Here is a 26,792-nt window from a genome sequence, read left to right as displayed (position 1 = left end):
CATTATATGGCCTTGTCTGTCCCTAATAATAGCAAGAATGTTAATATTTGATGAAACCAGATTTTTATGCAGCATGAGACTAGATTTTTATATTGTCCAATGTGATTTGTCCTTTTGGTGCAGGGAACTAGTAAGTTGAGTTGAAGGAAGGCATAATGTGCTTGAAAACTTCAATTTTAGGTTCATCTCATCTTTTCCAGGGTTCTGGAGTACAGCAATAGCCTAATTATGCAAAAAAAGGGTGGCACAAGGGTCCACATATGGCCCATCCAGCACTTTTGGATGGCTCACTACGCGCCCTTGTGGCCACCCCTTTTTTTGCATTATATGACCTTGTCTGCATCCCAGGATACCAATTTTTTTTTAGATTAAGTGAAAGCAAATCTTTATGCAACATGACAGTACAAATTCCACTTCTTTTCACTCAGATGTAATTAGAGCTCCCCCCCCCCCCCCCCCTTTCTTTGTGTTCAAAGATCCGGAGCATTCACTATGTAAAATTTTCCTATATCACGTGCGTTCACTAGAATGGATTAAAAGTACCCCTTATAAGCCTTATCTACACATGTTTCTGTAACTTTACAAGAATATAAAATCCCTTCTGTTGAACACATGTGCTATGTTACATATACTTTAGTGAACTCCCCATGTCAACGGCCTCAAATCCTATGCACTAAACATTAAACACTAGAAAATGACCAAACAAGGAGTCAATTTTTACTTCTTGTGTCCACCTAGTGTTCTTGTGAAACATTGCTAATGATATATATTCAACATCCCCAAATGAGGACATCTTGACAAAGTTTATGATCCACTTGAATAAGAATAACCATTAATGATTAAACTGAAATCAAAATATTGCTTGAATTTCTTCAAGGTGGAGTGATTAAGACTTGCGACTTGAATCATCGTACAGACAAATCAAAATATCCATAAAAGTAAACAATATTTCTCAGATCTGTATGAAACTTCAGTAATCTAAATTAAATACTCTCAATGCGACACCATTTAACAAAAAAACATATTTATATTGCATTTATAGAGGAATCTAGCCTCATGAAAAATAATTACAAATGGAGACAATGTTGTTGCTGTTAGGCTCATCTTACAAGTATTTGTCTTCCTCATCTAGAGATTCATATACACTTGAGTATTTGTGTGTCTATGACACTAGGGAAGATAGTAGTACTATATGGATGGCTTCTATGAGAGCTCCTAGAGAGTCCCTATTGGTTTAAGATTCTAAAAAACACTTACTATTCTTATCAAAATCTTTTAACATGGTAGTGAAAGGTTCCTAAAGGAACAAAAATAGAGTGATTTCCATCTATGCACATGGTTGCTTGCTCATGTCCTCTTTAAACAAGTTGAATCTGAAAGTAAACAAAAGATTATATGAGCACAAAGTTATAAAGTACAAAATGATATCATTCCAATTATCTAATGACAATTATACGAAGAATAAATTACAAGAAAAATCTTTGACGACTCTCCATAGATAACACAACTTACTTACATTGTGAGACTCAAATCACATGCTACACAACTATAGATGGCGCACCAAAATCATCAACAAAATAGCACCACCCAGTGTTATGAGGTGTGAAGCCTAAACACTGAAATCCATAAAGAGGTTAATTCTCTCCTGCATGATAAACTTAAAGATGGAGATGATGTTAAGCTCTGAATGTAAGCTACAAGGGTAGTTTTCTTACCATTCTATCTTTATGTTGGAGATGAACCCTTGTAATGCACACGCGATATTCACACCTCCTATTGTTGTGGTATGCAACTCATGTGAGCTTTTACTTTTGCCACCTTCGGGAGTAGAGGTTTCCATGTAGTGTGAGTGAATGAAAGTAGAAGGAGTAGAATCTTGTTTCATGTTGTAATGGAGATGAGAGAAGGGAGAGGAGCTAGCTTGGTGTGAAACTATGTGGTGGGCAAGGGGAAGAGATGGAGGAGGAGTTTGCTTGGTGCTACAATGGAGGTGGGAAAAAGCTAGCAGAGAGATAATGATGGACTATAGGGGGTGCATGTGGTTGTTGCAGCAATGGAGAGCTTGGAAAAGGGTTTGTAGAGAGAGAAAAACACTTTTTAGCTATAGAATAGGTTTGGAAAAACTTTGGAGGGTGAAAATGATGTTTTGATTTGTTTTTTAAAAAAATCAATTTTTTGGATTTTTTAGTGCACGTTTTTAACTTTTGAAGATCAAAAATACTTTTTTGACCATGAAATAGGTTTGGGGACCTTTTAAGGAGGGAAAACTTGAAATTTGAAATTTTTTGAAAATTTGAAATTTTTAGTGTATTTTTCTATCCGGGCTAAAAAGTGGGGGAAAAGAGGTCAAAGTGGTCTCCCCTCCCCCCCCCCCCTAGCCACCTCTCTTACCTTCTCACTAGGTAAGAGACAATTAAGAGGTGTAAGGCTACCTTGTCCCCCTACTTTTTTGAGGGTATAGAGTGTATCCATCACCCTCTTCCTGTTGGCTGACCTCTAATTAACCTTAATCCCAAAGGGCCCCTAGAGGGTTCATATTTTTCTTAATGAATGAGAGTCAGTAAAAAGCAAGTTCTCTTTTTCTCTTTCTTTCTCCCAAATCAAAGCGAAAAGCTGAGATTTGCGTCGCTTAAAATCAATTTAAAAAAAAAATAAAAAAATCCGCCTCCGCGATTTCCGGAAATTAGGGTTTTTGGCAAAAATTAGGGTTTGTAGGAATTTTAGGGTTTCTGGCAGAAATTAGGGTTTTTGCTGTCCGCCACGTCATCACTTTGTGACAGAATCCAAGATATACATGCTTCTGGAAATGTAGCGTTAGACGATTAAACAATCCCACCAACCTGGCTATGACATATATATCAAGCATAGAAGCCTTCTAGTGTACTCTGAAGCACAAACTTCTCTAGCTAAATTCTGTATGGAAAGAGTAGATACAATTGCTTAACTACTCTCTTGAGCATCATGAACCATGCTCTTGCCTTGCTCCAAAAATTCTACATCAAGTCACTGTGGGTTCCATCTGAAAGGCTTCAAGATACAATTGCAATAGCTGAGGTGAATCAAGCAATTCAGACTCTTCCATCCATTTGGCATCCAACGATGGATAGTTCTTGAACTTCACCAAATAGCGTCTTGCAACCTTTTCTCTAACCTTTCTTTCTTTATGTGCCAATATTTGTTCAGGAACAAGGATTTCATCCAATTCTTCCACTTCGGGTTGTTCCTCATCAAGCATATTCTCTGGCACATCACCAACAAAGGGTCTTAGAAGGCTGACATGAAAAGCATTATGTATTTTCCAGCCTTCGGGTAGCTTCAACCAGTAAGCCACATCACTGATCTTTTCTGAAATCTGAAAAGGACCATAATATCGCATACTGAGCTTAGGAAACAAGCGTTCCTTGCCTTTCCTTTTCCTTAACCTGGCCTTTTCAAAGCGCAAAAGCACCCAATCACCAAGTGAAAATACAAGTTCACGACGGTGAAGATCAATAGCTTTCTTTTGCTTAGCCTGAGTCTTCTCAAGAGCAATCTTTATCTTCCTGTATGTTTCATCTATATCTTGCACATAATTGTCTGCTTAAAAAATCTTGTCCTTAGTCTGCAAAATGGGCGGGACTTTCTTCCCTCCTTCCACTATCTCAAATGGTGCCTTACCTGTTGACGTATGCACAGTGTTATTGTAAGCATATTCAACCAATGGAAGATGATGTTCCCAAGTTGCCTTGTGCTCTGACACATAACATTTGAGCAGGTCCAGAACAGTAGAATTTGCCTCTTCTGACTGTCCATCAGTTTGCGGATGAAACGAAAAAGAGAACTTTAGCGTAGTGCCCATGTTCTCAAACAATGCCTTCGAGAAAAGACTCGTCATACGTGGATCCCTGTCACTGACAATTGACTGAGGCATCCCATGATATTTAAAGATATTGCTCATGAATATCTTGACCATGTGTTCTGGCTTTATCTTCTTCCTCATAGGAATGAAATGGGCCTGCTTACTGAACCTACAAATGATGGTCCAAATCCCATCATTGCCTGTTTGCGTCCTTGGAAGATCAAAGATAAAGTCCATTACTATGCTTTCCCATAGCCTATTTGGGATCGGCAATGGCTGCAACAATCCCGGTTGCTTTTGTCTGTCAAATTTGACTTTTTGGCATACTGAGCATGATCTTACAAATGTGTCAACATCTTGACGCAAAGTTGGCCAATAGAAGAATGCCTCAACCCCTTTCACTGTCGCATCAATTCCACGATGCCCAGCATAAGGTGGAGCATGACTTTCCATCAAAATCTTTGGCCGTAACTGTTTAGTAACGCATAACTTTCCATGCATCATGAGAAAGTCATTCTTAAGCATATAGTGCTCATGATGTTGCCCATCAACAAGCTGGTCATAGATCCTTGCAAAATCTGAATCTTCAGCATATTGTGTCTTCATTTCGTCTAGTTCACAATGGTACGGAATTGACACTGCTGAAATTTGGGGCTTTCATGACAATGCATCAGCCACCACGTTCTTTTTCCCTTGCACATGCACAATCTGAAAATGGAACATTGACAAGATGTTTGCCCATCGCATGTGCTTCTCAGACAACTTCGTCTATGTGAGAAAATATCGCAAGGTTTGATGATCCGTTTGGACAACAAAATCAGCCCCTAGCAGATAGTGTTTCCAACTTTCTCATAGACTTGCAAGTTTCTTTCAGTCTTCAAAAGAATTCTGCTCTCATATGCGACTACTCGGCCATTCTGCATTAGAACTGCACTAAGACTATGGCCACACGCATCACACTGAACCACAAAAGGTTTTGAAAGATCTGGCAAAATGATTACCGGATCTGAAGTCAGCTTCTCTTTCAAGTGTTTGAACACTAAAATTTCCTTGGCTGTCCACTTGAAAGTAACTCCTTTTCCTTGTAGTGCATGGAGTGGAGAAGCAATCTCAGCAAAATTTCGGATGAACCTCCTGTAGTAGGAACATAAGCCTAGAAAGCTTCGAATGTCATGTACGGACTTCAAGTCTGGCCATGACCTAATTGCTTCCACACTAGCGGGATCCATGCGTACCCCATCCTTTGAAACAATGTGCCCAAGGAAGTGAATCTCTTGCAAAAAGAATTCACTCTTCTTCGCATTAATGAGTAGCTTGTTCTTACGTAACTCATTGAAAACTGCAGTCAAGTGATCCCTATGCTCCTCTTCTGACTTCGAATAGACAATCATGTCATCAAAGAAGGTACCCACGAAGTTTCTATGTGGTCTAAAAATTTTGTCCATCATTCTATTAAACGTGGCAGGAGCATTTGTGAGACCAAATGGCATGACAAGAAACTCATAGAGACCAAATGTTGTCCTGAACGCAGTCTTATGGACATCTTCTCGCCTAATGCGTATTTGATGGTACCCACTCTTTAGGTCTATTCTTGTAAACAATGACGCTCCCTCAAGCCGATCAAGAATGTCATCTATCCTCGGTATGGGGAACCTGTTCTTGATGGTATTCTTATTCAAGGCGCGATAGTCAATGCACATGCGCCATGAACCATCCTTCTTCTGCACTAAGAGTACAGGCGAACAAAAAGGGGATGAACTGGGCTGAATCAGCCCCTTCTCTAAAGCTCGTTGACCTGACTCATAATCTCTTTCTGCTGGGCTGCACTAACCCTGTATGGTGGTCTATTCGGTGGACTAGAACCTGGCACAAGATCTATGGTATGATCCTCGGGTCTCTCAGGAGGTAACTCCCCTGGTAAAGAGTCCGAAAAACAATCACTGAAACCACTCAAAAAAGTTGACCTGTCTTTATCTAAGGTAGACAAATTAGATACAACTTGAGGTACTTCTTTTGCAAAGATCAAGTACGCAGAAAGATGAATCTTTATTAAAGATGAAATAGCAGAAGCAGAAACAACTGGAACAGACTCGCCTTTATGCTTTACATCAAGGACATGAGTCTTTCCTCTATGTACAAGGGTAATCTTTTGTTGTAAGTATCCACCGTAGCATGCAACCTGTAACACCATGGGATACCCAGTAACACATCGCAGCCCTCAAGTGGCATAATAGGAAACTCTTCCGCATCCACATAGCTCTGAATGTGCAGACGAAGCTTCCCCAAAATGGGAGTAACAGGCTCTGAATGACCTGGGCATGCCAAACCTGCTTCCCTTGTCATACCCATCTCCTCTGCACGAATGCCCAACTTTGATGCCAATTCCGGTGATATGAAATTTGCACGGGCTCCTGGATCAAAGAAAAACAGCACTATCTGGTCTCTAACTTTGCCCCAAGCTCTGCACAGCTCCGTGGCATCTTTGTTTGGCTGGTCTCCAACCAAATCTGGAACAAGTCCTGCACTTGGCTTTCGCTTCTTCCCTTTATGGTTTGACTTGTCATCCTTATCCTGTTACTTCTTCTGTGGGCATTCATTTGCAAAATGTCCTTCCTGTTCACAAATGTAGCATTTCTTGGCCTCCCTAAGAGCTTTCCGTTCTTCAAAAGTTTTGCTAGAAAAATGCCTCTTTTGTCCTTGTCCTCGTCCCGAAGAAGACTTAGACTGCTTCTTGGACGTATCATCTTCTTCAGTGGAGGGCTTCTTTGTGGGAGGCTCAGAAGGCTTTGCTGCAACATTGCCCTTGGCTGAAAACTGTTTGCCTTGGGACCCTTTCTTGTGGCTATTAAATCCATCGGAATCTCCCTTTGACAGATTGCTGGCCACTCTTGCATTCTCTATCAAGTGAAACATATTCATGACAGTAGTTTTTGTGCAGTAGTCCCTGATTTTCTTGGGCAATCCGCAACAGTACTTCTCAATCTGTTCTGACAATGGCACAAACCTGTAAGAGGTGACTAGCAACAGGGCGGCCCAAAATTGTTTATTGTACTCTTCCAAGTTCGCACACTGTTTAGCATTCAACTCGTGCCATTCTGTCATCACATCCACTTCAAAAGTGTTTGTCAACCATGCAGGCGCAAAAAGCTGTGTTTGAATTGGATCCACGTTGTTAGGGCTTGACCCTGGTTCAACAATGCGGTCCACCATTGAAGCGCATTCCCTTTCAAGAAACTGGCAGCCTTGCGTATCTTTGAAGATTCCGTGAAGTTTCCTCCAGCATAAGCTGCATCGAACTGCTGTATGAAGGTCAAAGCCTTCAATTGATCCTCAGTTCCTTTGAAAGTTTCAAACTTCACTCCCTGCCCACCTTCCTTGTAATCCTTCAGCTGACTCAAAGAGGCCACATTATCATAAACAGGTGCATGTAACAGTGGTGCTCCATGAGTGTTCATTCCAGCACTCGCATCAACTGTTTTCCCTGTCATATCTGCTTTTTGTACGTATGGCTGCGAAAAACCAGCCATACCAAATTGTGTTCCAGGCACTCGAAACTGGCCATAGGCACCCTGAAAACCTGGTTGGACACCCATGTTCGCGTACATAGGGTTACCCATGCCTGTTTGCATTGTCCCGAACACATTCCCTGGCATATAACCTGTGGAAGGTCCAGCCATAGCTTGAAACACTGAACCACCTCCAAAATAACCAGGATAAGTATTAGGTAATGGAAGGGTCTGAAGCATAGCGTGTTCATTACTCCCTTGACCATTCACAATTGGTTCTTGTCCAGCTAAAGCAAGTTGCTTTGGATCATTGGACACCGCTAGTTGCTCAACCACATGGGCTTTCCCTCGAGCATCATGAGTCCTCTGCGCATTGGAAATCTCCTTTTCCTGCAACGGCTCAGTCATGCCCTGTGTAGGAGGTTGAAAACCCTGTGTCGGAGCCTATAAGAACTCCTGCATCCTTGCGTTGTTAGCCAACTGTTGAAACATGTCCATGCAGCAACGCAGTTGAGTTCTAAACAACCTGTCCTCTTCTTGAAGAGTTGAAGGAACTTTCTCCGTGCCATGTGAGGAAGATCCCTCTTCAGGTACTTGGTCTCTCTTCTCTGCCATAACGACAAGCTCTGTGTTGCTTTTACCCACAACAATCCACGCTGCACTTTTTGAAGAAAAAGTGACTATCCCGTGGATGGAACCATATAACCGGCCTGTACAACGTAGAGGGCGGTACTATTTCAATTACCTGTTAACTTTACACAGAGCACTGAGAAGGGAAGAGAACACAGTTGCGTCCAGCGACTAGAATGTCACTGCGCACACGAGACCAACACCCTGTAGGCCCCAAAGACTGGCGCCCCTTCCGGTATTTCTTTATTCAAATTAAGGTAGACGATCCGACCACTTCGCACAAGCTTTCACAAAGCTGTCCAAACCTAGCGAGGGCTGAAAACGCAGGTTTTTAACCTGATTTTGGCAGCATAACGATGCAAAAACCCCTGTAGGTCAAAAGCACCTGTCTAGGACGGATTCCCTCGCTATCTGGAAGCTTTTTGGTGAGCTGTCACTGAATTTCAGCGGGCTGTAATTCCTTGTCTTTCACTGCCGGGTTCCCAAAAGCCTGTACACGCATCCCAAGGCTCTCACGAGGCTCCCCCGGTGTTCCCTTGCAGTTTAGGTGCGAAACCCTAAACCTGCAGAAAAACACAGCAGGCTGTAATTCGCTGTTTTGGATCGTTTTTAGCGGAGTGAACACGCCTACACGTGTCCCAAGGGTTCCCGCACGCAATGGAACAGTTCCCTTGTGAATAGGACGAGTTTTCACGTGAGAAAACTCTCCGAACTCGCAATCTTTCGCGATGGAACTGTGCGTACCTGTGGGGGATTAGCAATTAGCTAATCCGGTTCCTGTTCAGAAGGCTCTTGCCTTGGCAAACGCGCATAAACACCCAGAACTGTACATGTTCATCTGAGTAGCCCAACTAGTGGGGCGTTACCATATGTGCCAAAAGGGAGAGAGAGATGCACGAGAGCAAATCATCGCGCTACATGAGACAGAGGAGAAGGTAAGCTTTCCATTAAAGCTGTAGACCTACACCCACTACTCACACACACACTGGAGGTCACTTATGATAAAAAGTCAGCCTCCTCTCTCAAATTGGGTGCCCCCTCTTGCTGATGGAAGTGGAAAAACTGCCTGGAGCCGCCATGTGTCCAGTTTGCCCCTTTTGAGTTAATTCTCTAGTTCCCACTGACTTATAAAGTTATAAGTGACTTTCCGAGTGGCCCAGACTTCATTTGGCGCACACAGGCTTCCATACTCATCAGAATTCAGTGCTAACTGGCCCGACCAGTCCCAGACTGACCGACCAAGACTCCCGCTGTGAGAAACCTATTCGGCTGCAGCCGTTTCACACTGGCCATGCAATGTCCACTTGCACCTTTTCAAGGATTCCGGGGAAAACAAGTAAAAGTAAAAATAAATAAAAATATCTAGTACTTATTTACGGAAGGCAACAGGAAAAATACACTACCTCAAGGCTAAGTAGCTATTGCTTCGTCGAGATGTGGTTCCCCAAAAGAGTTTTTCAACTGCTAAAAACAGCCCTCGCCAAAAGTGGCCTGAAAATCTGTCCGTACCGTCTTCTGCAATTTGCGGTACGCTTTGTGGGCAGGGCTGCCATGTCAGCACTTTTGGTTGTCCCCTCTTCAATTGTCAGTAAGTGTCAATGCCACATCAGCAGAAAAATTGGGAGTATAATCAGCTCTGGAACATTGGGACCCAACCCCTTCATTCTCTTATACAGATCTGGTACGCTGTATCAATTTTTCCTGTCCAGTTAAAAAGAGAAGGATATCTCCTTCTGGCTCAGTTAAATGTATCCACATAACAGTAATAAGTGCGGCATTCTAGATAATCACTCTCTGGTTGCTTTGCATACAGAAGTTTGACTGGAAACTATTTTTCTGGAATAGTGAAAATGTTGAAGTCAAAAAAGTAACCCAGAAATCCTTTCAGCATCAAGTGTAGCTGAGGTAGTGTTCGGGAAAAATCAATTTCATCCGGCTCAAGGCTAAGCTAAGGCAAACTTTTCCCGAACACTGAGCTGAGGTGATTATAAGACGCAAATTTTTTCGCAGCCTTACTAGGTCCTTCGGCAGCCCAAAGAGGACATCGGTGTGTATTGCCCTTTCATGTGCTTCATCAAGCATGCTGAGAGCTGGCTATCCACAAGCACTTCTCTTAGTAGTATTTCATATGTCATATACCTGTTTATTGTCTCGGGCCCTGTGCAATCCTCAAACCTAATCATGTAATCAACCTCTTCACCAAGCCTGCAACCAAATTCTTCAGCAGCCCTCTTGACTACAGCCACTCTTCGAGGTTGTGTGCAGCCAATCTTTCCTTCTATTTCTGCTAGATATTTTGTAACCGGTGTTGTTTTCTTTGAACCAGTGTCTCCAATCACAACTCAAACTTGGTTCTCATGGACTGCTGTAACCGGCCCCCTTTTCAGCTTGTAAATTGGAAGACTTTGTCTTTGTGTATGAGTTTGAATAGTATCGAATGCTCTGGACCAAGACTCAAACTTGGTTCTCATGGACTGCTGTAACCGGCTCCCTTTTCAGCTTGTAAATTGGAAGACTTTGTCTTTGTGTATGACTTTGTCTTTGCTTATGTATTGTTAGCCAAATGTGGGTGCCTTACCAAAATGCATCGTTCTTTCACTCTGGCATGTCTAGGCAGAGAGTCCTACACCATGAAGTTCCTAAGTGAGATGCCGCTCTCTTGTTTCTGGCTTGGGATCTTTCCACATGGACAATTTAGATCCTTTGGGGTGGAATCAAGCATGGTCCTTTGCTGCTGCTCTCACAACTCTCTGCTCTCTTTGGCTAAAGCAGAATGTGTATTGCAGCTCTCTAAATTGAACGGTGGTATCGACTCCTAAGACGCCCCCCTCACGTGCCCTCCTCTTCCGCCCTGCTGTGATACGGGCTTACTCGAGTGGGGAGGTAGACGAAATCCCGGGCAGCTATGGTGGACTAGAAGAGGGCCATCCATCTGAGTGACACTTCAATGGAGTACCTTGTTGCCTCCATAGGAAGGCTGATTCATCCTTATTGAGCTCATTTTCAAGCTCCTGTCCAGTGCCTTCGTCTTCATACATGAGTCCAAATCCATCAGTAGCATAATTGGGGTAATCCTCACATCCAAGATCCCTAACATTATCAGCTTTCTATCTCTCAGGTGAACTCATTCTCTTTAGTGGTTGCCTAGAAGAGCCATTTTCATTCTCCTATGTGATGATAATCTCCGAAAGCCCTTTGCAACCTTTGAAGGCTGAATCATACAAGAGAGATTGGATTCCTCATCCTTTTCATTGGTTCGAAGACAGAGGAGGAACATCGGAAGCACTTTGGATATAGTGTTTCAGGATCTGTGAAAGCATGAGATGCGTGTAAATGCAAGGAAAAGTGAATTCTTTCTCATGCCAGACTTGAGGAAACCATTCGAGGCTCATTGTGATGCTTTGGGTGATTGTGTCGGCGCAATGCTTAACCAAGAAGCCCATGCAGTGGCTTATGAAAGTAGACGGCCTAAGGATGTAGAATTGCATGCCTCGATCTACGAGAAAAAACTTATGGCTGTGATTTACGCCTTGTCTACCTGGAATCATTATCTTGAAGGGGCAGATTTTGTGATCAAGATCGATCATCAGAGTTTGCGGTATTTCCTCACGCAACTGAAATTATCTTAGAAGCAGATGAGATGGCCCAATGTTTCACTTGCAAATCCTTTATACGGCTGGGAGTAAGAACATGGCTGCAGATGCACTATCTAGACGGCCAAGGGTTAATGCAATCACTTTTGTATATCACTAGGAACTAGAATCACTTTTGGTTTTGTATCCGAACAATCCTGACTTCTCCTCCATTTGGAGCAAGTTACAAGATGGAGAGAATGAACATCTCTATTTCATTTAGGATGGTTACCTCTACCACCACTAAGCAATTTGCGGGGCAGTGCCATTGATGAAGATAATCATGGATGAAGCACATACTTCGCCTTATGTAGGTCATCGGGGTATTCTCCCTATGACCATAGCATTGGAAAGATATCCTTTTGGTCAAGTATGTCAAGGAATGTTTGGTTTGCCAAAAAGTCAAGTACAATCAGCATAAAATGCTTGGGTTACTCCAACCTTTGTTTATGCCTGATCAACCCTAGGAGAGTATTGCCATGTATTTTATAATGGATCAGGCTCAGATTGGAAATGATGCGATTGCCGATCTGGACCATTGCAGAGAGATTCAGCAAGCAAGCTCACTTTATTCAAGTAAGGAAAACGATTAAAGCTGATCATATGGCTAGGGTTTTTCTAGCACAGATTTTCAAGCATCATGGGATGTGAGCGATCGAGATCCTCGCATGACAGGAAATTTTTGGCGTGCTTTGTTTGATAACCTTGGCATAAAGTTAAATTTTTCTTTTGCATCCCATCCCCAAACGGATGGACAGAGAGATATCGCCAATTCCACAGTATTGGATGTGTTGAAATCCTATATGGCGGAAAGACATTTTGATTGGGAGAAATATTTGCCCTTGCCCCTTGTCAAGTGCGCTCAAACAATACCATACATTCATTTACAAGCAAGGCACCATTTGAGATTCTTTTATGGTAAGCCTTTCTTCCACCGATCCTTTTAACTAAGGATAAGATATTTGCAGTGGAAGAGTTCTAAAAGGGATCCCTTGGATAAACTAACAAGGGTGCAATTTCTAAAAGATTGAACGAGCGATCCATCCCCAAGGTGGTGTCTAAGGTCTCTAATTGAGATTGAAATCAGTGACAAAAGCTTCACCTTGCGAGAGTAGGTGCCGCCTCCCCGGCTTGCTAAAGTAAAAAAAAAGGTTAGGAGAGCAATATTATGCTCTTAGAAAGAACATAAGAAAGCTGCGGACAAGCACAAAAGGAATTGGGACTTAACAGTCGGTCAATTGGTCTTACTCAAGCTTGAGAAGGCAAGACTAAAAAAACAAGCGACTCGTAAAGGGAAAGTGGTAAAACTTTCCAATCGTTATTACGGGCCGTTTAAGATAATTGATCAAGTGAGCAATGTGACATTTTAAGTAAAGCTACCTCCTAATTGGAGGATTCATAATGCTTCCCATGTTAGTTTACTCCGGCCATTTGTGGGACCGCCTCCTGAGGAACCTTCTAAGGTTTAGGAAACGGAAGAAATACTCCATTCGGAGCAGATCATTCATCATCGGGAGTGGTCATTAAAGTTCGGAAAGAGTACACGGAAGTATTTGGTAAGGTTAAAGAACAATTTTACTTTAGAGGTTCAATGGATGATCGAGCAGGAATTATCATCTTATCTCGAGATTCTGGAAGGATATACAAACACTACAGTTGAGGACAAATGTAGTACTTGTACATACTATTTAGAAGTTGCTAAATGTTTGAGTAATTTCTATTTTTTGAAATTAGAATATTTAATGTGTACACTTGAACTGTAAAAGCATTACTGACGTTCTCTCTCCCCTCAGTTCTACTAGTGCTAGCACAATGAATCTCTGCCGCGTGGAAACCGCAAGTGATCACGAGAAGTTGGAATACGGAGGCAACGTCACCATGAAACGCGTTTCGACAGGTCAAGACAGGTGAAACGTTTCGGGCCTTGAAACGTTTCGTTCACCAAGTGAAACACAAGCCGTTTCACCAACAACAAGTTACCAAGTTTTAGTTTCAAAGTCGCGAAACGCACGTTTCGGTCTCACGTTTCACCGGGCTCTCATTTTGGACTGAAACGTTTCGTGGTGAAACGCCGCGTTTCAGGGCGAAACGTTTCGGCCTTGAAACGTTTCGCGGTTACGCTGTACGGAGGTCGCTTTGACATACTTCAAGGGATAGGTAAAGCTTGTGAATACGCTCTACAAGTTGTCGTTTTCGTGTTTGTGCTTTTTGTAGGTACTCCATCGCAAAGGAGCAAGGAGTCCTCGGCCTACGCTCAGGGATTTCGGAAAGAGAATCCGGAACGGTCTGTGGAGTTTTACGCTTGGGATATAGACGAAAAAAGGAATTGAGAGCTCACCTCTCGGATTTTCCCCTATGGGGAGGAAACGACCATCAAGTTTTGAACTAGAATAGAGGGGTTTCTCCGGTTTTTGTGCTTGTAAAAAGATTCTCCTTAATGAAGATTCTCTTTAAGGAGGGGGAACAACCTATCTTCTAGTCTCAATACTGTGTCGATCTTCTCCCTTGTCTCTTTTGGTTGGAAGTCTCTTTATTTTCAGCTTATCGATTATTCATGTGCGCTCCTGCTCCCGTTTGTGGCACATTCGTTGGGTTGAGTTCTAATTGATGGTTGGATTGAGCCAAGCGGCTTATCCCTGGCCTCATTTGAGAAAACCACGTTAGGCGTGCCAAGTAAAAATGGCTATATTTTGGGGGAAACCGGAATCTTTTCAAATTAAGGCAGCCTGAAACTTTTGAGACATTTTGAACGTTTATGAAGACATTATAGCAGCTTCAACTTTGTGTACCTAGTGTATACACACCCACACCCCCGCCCACACCCACAGATAGAGGTTTTCACCTCATGAGAATAAAAAAGAACCTTGGCGCCGAAGAAGAAGAAGAAGAGACCTCCCTCGTCACCGGCATCTCCCCCATTCGCATTCTAAAACGCTGGTCTAGTATTGGCGCCGGAAGGTCTCCAATCGGCATTTTAAAACGCTGCCTACTTCGGCGCCGTTTTCTCCCTCTGTCGCAAGCATTTTGAAACGCTAGTGCTTGGTAGTGTTTCCAGCAGCCCAACCCTCATTGAAACGTTGTCTGTCGGCAGTGCTTGGAACAACGACCTCGCTTGGCGACCCCCTTCCCTTGCTCGAGCGTTTCGAAATGCTGTCAACTCTCACCGCTTGGGACAAACCCCCTCCTTTGCGACAAACTTCATTTCTTTGCAGCGTTTTAAAATGCTCGACCATTTGGTGCTCTTTGGCAACGTCATTTTCCCCCACCATTACACATTGACGCAGCGTTTCAAAACGCTGAGGGCCAGCGGGTGTTGGTAGGCACTTGTCTGTTGAGAAGGTCCTTGGAGTCGACACTTTGGTGACTCAGAGCCCAAGAGAGGGGAATCGAAGGAGCCACACGTGGTGCGGCTTGGGAGAACAAAAAGGCGGAAATTTGGAGTTGAAGGGAGGAAGTTTCCTGGAGCGGCTTGGGAGACGGAAAGGCGAACAAAGTTTGGAGCTTAAGATTGGACAATTTGGAGGTTATTTTTGCGGCTTGGTTTGTATGGCCATTTTTTGGAGTACAAGAAGGTACCCGATTACCAGATCTTGCAACTTCAATATGTCCTTTCCTTGCTCAAGGCCCGACGACATCGACCAAAACCAACCAAAAGTTATGGATAACGGATCGTCAACCATCCAATTAGCAGCCTCTGCACCGGCACATTTCTCAAGGAACCCGGCAAATTGTTTGGCTTGAGTTTGTGAAGTCAAAAGCAAATGGCAGAGTTTGTTAGAGGACAACGACAAAGGTGAGTTGGACAAGGATGGCAGTACCAGTACTCAGTTAGCTGCCTTGTTACCCACGAGGTAGGACCACAATTGTATGAATGTGACTCAATGCTTTGTTTGGCTCGAGAGTTTGAAGCCAAAGGCAAAAGCAAGAACTCAAGGCTGTTACCATATACATGTGGTAGTGATGTGTGTGAACACACTAGGACCGTCAGGGCATTTTTTCCCTCTATAGGAGGTTTTTTCCCCCGTGCATTGTATATACGCCCATCACTCTAGGGCTATCAATCTTTCCATTGCACACTAAGTAACACACTCTCTATTGTGTGCCTTGAGCTTCCTTCGTCTTCTCCAAGCTGTGTGTGTTTCTCTGCAACCCTAATTCCAACAATTGGTATCAGAGCAGGTCACGTCCTCCCTGGCTTAGTCGCTAGCTGCTCCAGCACACGCCTGCTCACTTTCTCCGATTTCAGTGAGCTTTGGCGAGCGTTCGCAGGTCGACAAATATTTTGGGAGAACTTGAAGAGCTCGGTCTGCTCAAAATTTTGATTTGGGCTCATTTCAGCCTCCGTTTCCACTACAGGCAGTACTGCACAGGCTATTTCGTCATTTTGTGCAGATTTTCTGTCAGTGCCGTTTTCTGCATAACAGGTGCCTTATAGTCTTCTACGGTTTGTGCTATATAGCACAAGTTGTTCCCGCTCCATTTCTCCTATTTTCGGGCAGTTTTCACATCAGGTGCAGCATTTACCATGGCTGACAACAACAACACAGATGTGTTCAAGATGTTTGCTGCTGAGGACAGGTTGGATGGGGACAACTATCCTATGTGGGCTTATATGATGCAACATGTTCTTGTGTCAAAAGGTGTCTGGAACATTGTGCAGGGCATTGATGTACGTCCTGGTTCTGAAGATGTAGGCGATGTTGAGGATGTTGCAGGTCTTGCTGCAAGGATTGCAGCTGTTAGAGTTGTTTTGCCTACGACAGAACAAGCTCGTTGGGATGTTAAGGATGCGCAGGCTCATGCATTGATTGCGTTGTTTGTGAAGCGCACCATTATTCCTCACATCCGTTCAGCAAAATCTGCAAAACAGGCTTGGGATATTCTAGCAGGTCTTTATGCAAGCCGCAATGAGGCTAAAATTGCTTTGCTGCGTAAAGAGCTAGAGTCGAAGATTATGCATGAGGAAGATGATATGGACACTTTCCTTGCTAGTGTCAAGGATATCAATGAGTAACTCATTTCTGCAGGTGAAGTCATTTCGGACAGTTCCCTTGTGCAGATTGTTCTTGATGCCTTACCAGATTCCTACCAGACTTTTGCTAGTACTTGGAGACTGATGACCCAAGGAAATCCTGAAGTTGTCAAGTTTGATGCATTATGCACATTGGTGTTGCAAGAGTCACTTTCTAGAAAAAACAGGACTAGGCAGCGTGCAGTTGAACAGGCTTTTATTGCTTCTCAAAGAAAGGGTGGTAACAGTAATGCAGCCACTTCTTATGGTTTTGCTGCGAGTGGCAAAAATTCTGTTCCTAATGCTTCTGCTGGCAGCACTTCGTCTGGCAATTCTGGTGATAAGGGCAAAAAGAAGATGCGTTGCCATTATTGTAAAGCCAATGATCACTTTATCAAGTCGTGTCCTAAGTTGAGGCCAAAGAGGCTAAGAAGAAAGAGGGTGGTTCCACTGCAAATGCTGGATCCACTACAAATGCAGCCATTGTTGAGTCTTCTGTGAAAGGAGATTGTGATGCTGATGTTGATGCAGAATGGGCTTTTAGCGCAGAGTGCACTTATAATCCTGCTATCCATGATGCATGCTTGTCAGTTGCTGCAGATTCACATGTGTGGTATTTCGACAGTGGTGCTACAAAGCACATTACCTCACATCGTGAATTGTTTACCTCTCTCGAGTCTGTCCCTCATGGGAATTCAGTCACTTGCGCCAACAACGCCTCTTATCCAGTTCAGGGAGTTGGAAAGATTGTGCTCACTGCTGCTAATGGCAGTTCCTTCACACTTGTTGATGCACTTTATGTACCTGGGATCAAGAAGAATCTCTTGTCTGTATCCGCACTTGCTAGACTTGGACTTGTAGTCAAATTTGTGGATGACAGATGTACAGTTCATGATCTCAGTTTTGGTGATGAAATTGTTGGATCTGGGCTTTTGTGCCGTGGGCTGTATAAGCTCACTTTGTATGACAAGTGTGGACAAAATTTTGCAAATGCTGTTGCAGATTCAAGGGCTATTTCAGATGCAAAACTTTGGCATGCACGTTTTGGTCATCTGAATTTTGCCAGTTTGCTGCGTTTGCAGAAATCTGATATGGTTGCTTCTTTGCCGCCTCTTGAAGCACCTATCAAACATGTTTGTGAAGGCTGTATTCTGGGTAAAATGCAGCGTTCTAAGTTTCCAAAGGATGGTCCAGTTAGGGCCACATGCAGGTTGCAGCTTGTGCATAGTGATGTTTGTGGGCCCATGCAAACTCCGTCCTTGGGCAATTACCTGTACTTCGTGACTTTCATTGATGATTACTCCAGGCATGCGTGGGTATTTCCGCTTAAAGCGAAGTCCGAAGTTTTTATGTGCTTCAAACAATTTTTGGCTATGGCTGAAAATGTCTCAAAATGTACTATGGGCACCCTCCGTTCCGATCGAGGGGGGGAGTATATGTCTCATGAATTTAATGCATTTCTGGCTAGTCGTGGGATAAAACACCAATGTACAGTGCCTTATACACCTCAGCAAAATGGTGTTGCTGAGAGGAAAAACAGGTCACTAATGGAAATGGCACGATGTATAGTCAAAAGTCAAGCTTTGCCGCATTCTTTTTGGCTTGAGGCCATCATGTGTGCCACTTATGTACTTAACAGGTGTCCTACGAAAGCTTTGCAGTCTATTACTCCATATGAAGCATGGCATGATAGAAAACCTTCTATTGAGTACATGCGTGTTTTTGGCTGTTTGGCATATGCTTTGGTGCCACAAGTGCAGCGCAGAAAATTGGATGATAAGGCTGTCAAATGTATTTTTGTTGGTTATAGTGCTGAAAGCAAAGGTTACAGGTTGTATCATCCGCAAACAAATCGTATTCTGGTTTCACGGGATGTAGTGTTTGTGGAAGACTCTGTTCAGCCCTTGCTGTCATGTACTAGAGACAATAATGTAAGCTCACAGGACATTTATGACACTTTGTTGCCTCTTTTCAGTGGTGGAAATACGAATGTAAGTTCCAATGAGGCAAATGTACAGCCTATGGGGGTTTCTGAAAATGTTTTAGAACAGCCTATTACTGATGCAGATGTACATGATGTACTTGATGAGGAAAGGGCTGAAAATGAGCAGGCTAGAGGTATGCCAAAATGGCTGGTGCACACTTTGCGTGACAGTAAATTGGATGCACCTTTATCTAGTCGTACTCGTTCAGGCTCTCGCCATGCATCTTATGCATCAGATTGTTATGCTTTGGCTGTGTCTAGTTTACATGATGTTGAGGAATCTCTGTCTTTTGATGAAGCACAGAATTCAGAAAATTGGATTGCTGCCATGAAATCAGAATATGATGCACTTATAGAGAATGACACATGGACTTTATGTGATTTGCCTCCTGGCAAAAAGGCCATTGGTACGAAGTGGGTTTACAAGTTGAAACGCAAGCCAGATGGTGAGATCGATCGCCATAAGGCTCGACTTGTTGCAAAAGGTTATGCACAACAAAAAGGCATAGATTATGAAGAGACTTTTGCTCCCACTTGTCGTACGACTACTGTGCGTTTTCTATGTGCATTGGCAGCTCATTTTGGTTGGGATGTACATCAATCAGACATTGTTACTGCTTTCTTGAATGGTGACATATTTGAGGAAGTTTATGTAACGCAGCCTCGCGGTTTTGTCATAAAAGGACAAGAGGACAAAGTGTGCAAATGTAAGAAGGCTTTGTATGGGTTGAAGCAATCTCCTCGTGCTTGGTATGAGAAAGCTGACACTCATTTGGTTAAACGAGGCTTTCGTAACAGTCCAACAGAAAGCACATTGTGTGTAAAGCGTGAGGATGATGTATTTCTCATTGTGGTTCTTTATGTTGATGATTTGCTGATCACTGGACCAAATGAGAGACATATTGCTGAATTTAAGGCTGATTTGAATGCTACTTTCAAGATGAAAGATTTGGGACTGTTGCATCATTACTTGGGTATACAGTTTAAGCAGTGTGATGGTGGTATTGCCTTGTGTCAGAAAAGTTACATAGAGACATTGCTATGTAAGTTTGGACTTGAGGATTGCAAACCTATTGCCACTCCCATGGAAACAGGTTTGAAGTTGAGTCTACATGATGCTGGCGATCCTGCTGATGTCACTCTTTACCAAACTGCTGTTGGCTGCCTCATTTATGTATGCAGCACGAGGCTAGATATTCAGTTTGCAGTCTCGCAGGTCAGCAGATTCATGCATAGCCCAGGGTCTAAGCATTGGCAGGCTGTCAAGAGGATTTTCCGCTACCTTAGTGGCACTTTACATCTTGGCTTGTTTTATCCCAAGGGGGGATCATTGCCGCCAGACTTACATGCTTTTTCGGACTCAGATTGGGCTGGTTGTTTTGACACGCGAGTGTCCACAAGTGGTTTTTGTTTCATGCTTGGCAGTTCATGTATATCATGGTTAAGCAAGAAGCAACCTACTGTGGCCACTTCGAGTTGTGAGGCTGAGTACAGGGCAGTCTTCACAGCTACGGTTGAGTGTGTATGGCTCAGACGCCTTATGGCTGACTTGGGTGTTGGACAGGACACTGCCAACACTATCTACACTGACAGTCAGAGCGCATTGGCAGTTGCGAGGAACCCAGTTTTTCATGCTCGCACAAAGCACATTGAGGTGCATTACCACTATGTCAGGGAGAGGCTCTCAGCAGGAGAGATCAGCTTGGCTTATGTGCCAACACAGGACAACCTTGCAGATCTTTTCACAAAGGCATTGTCTCGTGAGAAGCTTGAAGCTTTCCGCAAAGCTTTGGGCTTACTCCCCTTTGTGGACTGATCCTGTCCTCAGGGCATGGCACTTCCCTTTACTCATGTGCCAGCTCTCGTTCATCGCATCACTCCAGAGGGGATTTGTTACCATATACATGTGGTAGTGATGTGTGTGAACACACTAGGACCGCCGGGGCATTTTTTCCCTCTTTAGGAGGTTTTTTCCCCCGTGCATTGTATATACGCCCATCACTCTAGGGCTATCTATCTTTTCATTGCACACTAAGTAACACACTCTCCATTGTGTGCCTTGAGCTTCCTTCGTCTTCTCCAAGCTGTGTGTGTTTCTCTGCAACCCTAATTCCAACAAAGGCAAGTTGGACAAAGATTACGGTAATAAAGACTTGACAAAGGAGATCAACATGACACTCGTGGCGGTGGCCACAATGGCCTCGACGTCAAATTTCTAGTCAAATGACAGGTGTCACCACTAGCTTCAACGAGAGAGAGGCTTGTGAGTGGCAGAGAGGGGCAATTAATGCTCTCTATATTAATTTGGACCCTTGTGTTGGAGTTGAAGTTATTGGTGTTTGGACTTGTAGGTCGGAGTTCAATGCACATGCATGTGGCAGGGAACCAATCAAACGTCTAAAACACTATGGATGAGTGCACCAATTCATTGTTGTTGGTCAGATTATGGACAGGATGTGTTTCAATAGTTCATTATCTTGGAGTTTTATATTTTAGACGTGATGTGTTCACAGTTCACGAATGGGGGTTATTGGACGTAGTGTGGTCTACAATTCAAAGTTTCTAGAAGGCAACCGGTGCTCAAGATGGCATTACTTTCAGGTACAAAGTTGGGGAGAGCAACACCGAGGTGTATCCAATTGGTGGCCACTATTGGGGCGTCCATGGTAGCTTCTTCATCGACTTGGTCTCACTATTGATGTCCATATGAGTTGCAGAGAAGATGTTAAGAGCTTTAGCATCTCAAGTGAACTGCCCAATGTGATCGCATTATTTAGTTTGGCTTTTAGGTATTTATTTTACTTATTTATCAAATTCTTGGGTAGGGCGCTTTACTGAGGTTGCTATATAAGCAACCCCTTGCCTCCATTGTATACACATTCAGTTATTCATTGCCAAGGTTGATTGGTTCAGGAGACTCTCTCTCTCTCTCTCTCGCTCTCTCTCTCCCCCCTTGGTCTCTACGCTTCCGCATCGTCGACTTTGACACTTGGAGAGCTCTAATATTTTAGTAGTTTGTGGTGTGCAAGGGATTATTATGGATAAAGGTATCCTCTGGGCTACATTGAAATTGGTTCACTTCATGTCAAAGCCTTGGTCATCCTATGTTGACATTCTGAAGTAGGCTTTCGTGCTCTTTAATATCGAGCTGGATTGTATTTTTCTTCTGCAAATTCACCTCTGAAAAGCCTTGACAATGGAAAGGTTGTGGTGAAAGACGCTAAATTTGTAGATTGTTGAGTTCCGTTTGCAGTTTAGAGCTTGATTTGGTTACACCTTACTCAAGTTTGTTTGCCCTATACAGAGGAGGCAAAGAAGTGGCGTACAATCACCTAGTAGGCTATGCTGTTGTTTCTACATTGACTGTATACAACTTCGCACATCCTGAGCATTATGGGGAGGATGAGAGACATGTGAGATCAATCCTTTGTATGAAAAGCTTATCATTGATGCTATCAAAAGCGACATCAATGTAATTTGGCTTGTGGTATGGTACAGGAATATCCATACTTGCATATTCGCAACAAGGAATTCCCTTGGGGTTAGTCAGCTTGAGATTTAGTCACAATCAAGTTTATCGAAATTTGGTCTCTGTGTTTGTGCTTTGCAGGGCCAGATGGACTTTTTGAAAGGAAGCACCACGATAGCATAACACTTGCAGACGGTGGCCCTCCAGACAGTGATGTACATTGAAATCATGTTTTAGGTGCACGGCTCTTAGGTAATAAGCGGGGATATACACGTGGGCTTTCTTTGTGGTAGGTGTCTTTTGTTTAGGGTTTCTTGTTTTGTAAAAGGGATTGCTGGTAGTCTTTGTTTAGGTTTTCATGTTACAGAAAAGGGCGGGCTTAACACTCTTCGTTGAATGGTTGTATGTATCAAGCAAATTGTAAATATAAAGTTGAGCAATTGCTTGAGGTCACACTCGATTCGTCTTTTTTTTTTGGGATTTTGGATTTTTTTTTTGGTTTTTTTCTTAATTTGTGATTTGAACCGGGGGGGGGGGGGGGGGTGTTGACGCTACTATGTTGGCTGATCTCTGATGCTGATCAATTGCACAGCATGGGATGCTCGTTGGTTTGAATTGCTTTGATCTATTTTCATAACTTGGGACTTGGTACCATCCATATTACTAGTTCAGCTACTTGTGTGGGACTTAAAAACACCTGAGCTTGAATCCTGATGGAATAGAAGTAGCCAGCCTGAAGTAGCTTTTGATGATTGACTGGTGCTGAAAAGGGATTCCCAACTTCTCCACCATGCACCTCAAGGATTACTTGTGCTTGCCGTCTACCCCTACCCTTTAGAACTGGCCTTGTATGACCCGTGGACATCTTTTACAAGGTATCTGTTTCCCTTGCTAGAAATGTATTGCCCTAATCGCGTCTTAGCGGCCACCCTGTTCCACCATGGATTCGGTATGATATAACCAGAGGATCTCTCATTGGTGCCACCATGGACCGTCTTGCAGGATCGTGGCGCATGTTTACATGACTGTGTTGTGAAATCCTATTTGAGGGGTTGTGTATTGCTTGCAAGATCTGTCTTATCTCAAGAAAGAATTTTGTTAAAATTTTTGAATGGTTGCTTAGTGCTTGCAAGATCCGTTTCATCCCAAGAAAGATATATGTGGGGCTCAAGTATGGTGTCAAGCTCTCCACAATGTTTGTTTATTGAGTCTCTGACAACTGAGGCTGCAAAACCCGTAGTCTGTGAATTTACGATCCTAAGACAGAAAACCATCCCCTTTTTCCATGTTTATCCATCCTTTTACCTTGCTCAACTACAAAGACAATTTGATATAGCATTGTTTCTACGTTGAATGACCGTGGGCACAATAAACACCAGAAAAGGAGACTCCAAAAGAGCCTAAAAAAACAAGTAGTCCTCTAATTAACTATGGATAGTGAAGGACAAGAATTCCTTTCTACTTGTAAGGACTTTAGAAAGGGAAAAACTCACAAAGCATTGCTTAAGGACACATCTTGTTTCATATATATGTAGAACTTGACATTGTGTGCTAGACTAAGCTAGAAAAACAAGACGAAAAGTCATGACGGCCTTCATATGAAGACGGGAAAGAGTCTATGTGAGGCCCACTCTTCAATGGAGTAGAAAAGCAATTGCCAACTCTTGTATAGTGGCCTATTAAACATAAGATAATCCTTAGTTAATGCCTCTTGAAAGAAACAAAGGTTGGCATCATTGATTTGCCATATAGCACTAATTGACAAGCTTTATCCAATAATCTGCAATTTCTCCAAACCGTTCTATGCGTTACTAAGTCTTTATGGCAGCAAAAAATCAACCAAAATATTTGTCTAAGCTCTTCAAACTAGCCCCACATGGTCTTTATGATGAAGAGTGTTTATCGACATTGTTGGATCACTAAATGTATCCTTTATGAACATGGCTATGGCTATATAGGAACACCTTTGAATTATCATTTAGGAAGAGATTGGTATGCAACCTAAGCCCCATGCACCCTCTAAAAGTGCCTTGACTCGATAGGCATACTAGTTGAAAATGGCATTGGCAAGAGAGTGGTTGTGTCCTCTTTTGTCAACAATGTGGCTACCCCATCCCAAAACTCAGTAAAGCAAACTATATAACTAAGGCATCCCTCGACATATTCTCAAAGAAGTGTAGCTTCCGTATCCATGCTGAAAAGCACCACCAACTCCTCAAGACACTCCAACATTGGCACCCACACAATAAAACAAAAACCAATAACACCTAAAACAAAAGGTAAAACAACATAGAGCACCATGTACGGTGAGCTACCTACCAATTTTGAGAGAGGTGTCATGATACACACCCAAATCACTTCAGTAGAAAACGTCTGTTTCTTGAGAGGCATTAAGAAGAACCATTACCACTAACCTTTGCCATCTAACATTGGCAACAAGTCTCAAACCAATTATGTCCTCTCAAAGCATTTTGAATACCCCCCTCAAGGATCCAATACTCAAGCAACAAGGACTTCCTTTCTTCTCATATTCTTTAGCAGATTCATCACCCTCCTCAAATATCTCCTCTTCACGTATCTATGATTCGTCAGCAAGGAAGAGACCCAAATACTTGTTATAGCCTTCTCCATCCTAGAATCCATCAATTGGAGACAATATGAAGTGTATATTGACTCTTCATGCCACCAAAATTGCTTGATGTATGGACTCTTGAAAGTTATGAGCACTTAGAAACATGGCCATAGGTGCCCCTCTCCTCTACTCTCTCGTACTAGTCTTTGTTACAAAAAAGGAGAAGAATGATACTGGTTAAGCATAGATTCCCCTCACCTCCCATAAAATCTCTTTTTTTGGCAATCATGGCTTTGTTGGTTGTCCCTTTGAAATGGATGCTTTTTTTGTCACAGAAAAGAAAATTCTCAATACCAAACGCAAAAAGACTACTTTTCTTTTCTTTTATATCCTTAGTTTCCTTGGTGTAGGAGATGTATGTTTGTCATTTCCTAGTGGTGCATCTTACATGCTTCAACATGTGCATTTTGTTCCTTGACTGAAACAAAGTTTAATCTCAGTGAGACAATTGCTAGATAGTGGCTGACATGTAATGCTTGGAGAGCAATATTTTTAAATGCATAGGGGTTCTTGTGAAAGGCATCTAGAGTAGCATGGCTTAGCTTTTGTAGGCTTCTCACGTACGAGATGGTAGTCTTTATCACTTTGCAGACATGTAGAAAGATGAGACGCGTCCATGAGGATGTGCACCGACATGTGTGGATTCTGTGGATATAGAACGGGAGTATTCTTGTGAGTCACAGTAAGAGATGATGGATATGGAGTACTTTTGAATGCTCATGCTAGAAGCTGACATGGTTATGCCACGACAACATCAACTGTGGTCCACTAATATTCACAGTTGACACATCCATACGCAACCTAATATGATGGTGATGATGCATTTGATGCAGATAATGTCAAGGTTGCTCGGTTAATTGAGGTCACACAATTATTGTCACCATTCAAGAGTCTCATGTATGACTTTTGAATGTTGAGACCCGACCTAGCAACTACAGTGGGACCATTTATTCTAGGGATTGTAAATCGTGTGATGAATTTTATGAATGTTTCTTGATCAAAGTTAGTGTGAAAATTTTTAGACTTTGTTGTTTGTTGCTATGTAATGCCACTCTATTTTTTGAGCTTCTTGGTTCCTTGAATTAAATTTGCAAACATTTTGAATGTAAATTTACTTCTTTTTGGAAATACTGCACATGAGAGGACATGATAGAGTAGAGGGCCAACTACAAACGATGCCCAATGAAGAAACCTTGGTGAAATTCCCACCGTGCAACTGTGGGATCAAAATAAAAAAATCATGCTTTTGAATAAAGCTGCTACTTGACAAGAAATCAAGGTCCATTTTCACTAACTCTCCTTGATACCTTTGGGTTTTGTCGTCGTGGGGGGTCCTCCGTGGGGGAGGGGAAGCGATGATAGATTATGGAACCCCACCCCCCCAAGAGAATGGGGACTAGCATATGCACATCTTCACCCAGCCATGCATAATATAGGCCCTTGGCCTCCTAACTATAGGCCTCCTGTATTGTATGTGTTTCTTGGTCCTTGGCCCAACCCGTCTTACCCTAGGCCTGACATTACTCACTCTTAGAGAAGCGTTTTCGTGCTCGAAAACACAAGTGGTAATATCTTTGTAAGAACACTAATGTTTTCCACAGTGGTATCCCTCGCGGATCCAACTGTCCATTTGATCGGAACATGGTTCAGTAGGAGGTTCAATGGAATAAAGAAGAACATCTTGATTTTCCACATTGTTGTCCCTTTGCAACCGTCTTATGTAACTGGCCTTTATCCAACATAGTGTGTAGACTCTATTTATAATTCACTAATTTTAAATGAGCTACCACAACTAAGAGGTGTCTAAAAGAATACCTCTTTTCAACTTTCCATGAAAGTAACCTGTTGACATAACTCATCAGCAAAGATTAAGTCCTTGACTTGCTATCAATGCTCATGAGTAAAACCCCATAACTGATGATCGAGGTCGAGAACCTGACCAAAACATAAAGGGACTAAACCTAGTCACAACATGCTTTACCTGATGGTAAATAATTTCCTACTAGAGAAGTAATGTTTCTAATTGGAGTAAGCTTAGCATATCCTTTAGCACAAGATGAACACTTGTAAACTGCTTATCCACCTATGAA

The 26,792-nt window shown here is 42.8% G+C and overlaps 1 protein-coding gene across 11 annotated transcripts in view; it reads left to right on the top strand.

The window, feature by feature from the left end:
- Window positions 1–25,718, top strand: part of LOC147450371 (uncharacterized) — a 67,991-nt gene extending 42,273 nt beyond the window's left edge. For 2 of the 11 annotated variants that reach the window (XR_015189122.1, XR_015189113.1), the window contains 2 exons: window positions 21,906–22,014; window positions 22,100–22,237. Coding sequence is in view for 2 of the 11 variants with exons in the window: in XM_086519620.1 (XP_086375746.1) it covers window positions 22,212–22,294 (83 nt within the window). In the remaining 9 variants the exon portion in view is untranslated. Of the gene's footprint in view, window positions 1–123; window positions 459–21,114; window positions 21,517–21,905; window positions 22,519–25,293 lie in introns of those variants that run through there. The other 9 variants (XR_015189115.1, XM_086519620.1, XR_015189116.1 and 6 more) reach the window with 7 other exon arrangements.
- The last annotated feature ends 1,074 nt before the right edge of the window (window positions 25,719–26,792 follow it).

Source organism: Adiantum capillus-veneris, chromosome 9 (assembly GCF_014529385.1).
Source record: "Adiantum capillus-veneris isolate H3 chromosome 9, ASM1452938v2, whole genome shotgun sequence".
NCBI lineage: Eukaryota > Viridiplantae > Streptophyta > Polypodiopsida > Polypodiales > Pteridaceae > Adiantum > Adiantum capillus-veneris.
Note: the sequence above shows the minus strand (reverse complement) of the source record. Positions and strands in the feature narration are given on the sequence as shown.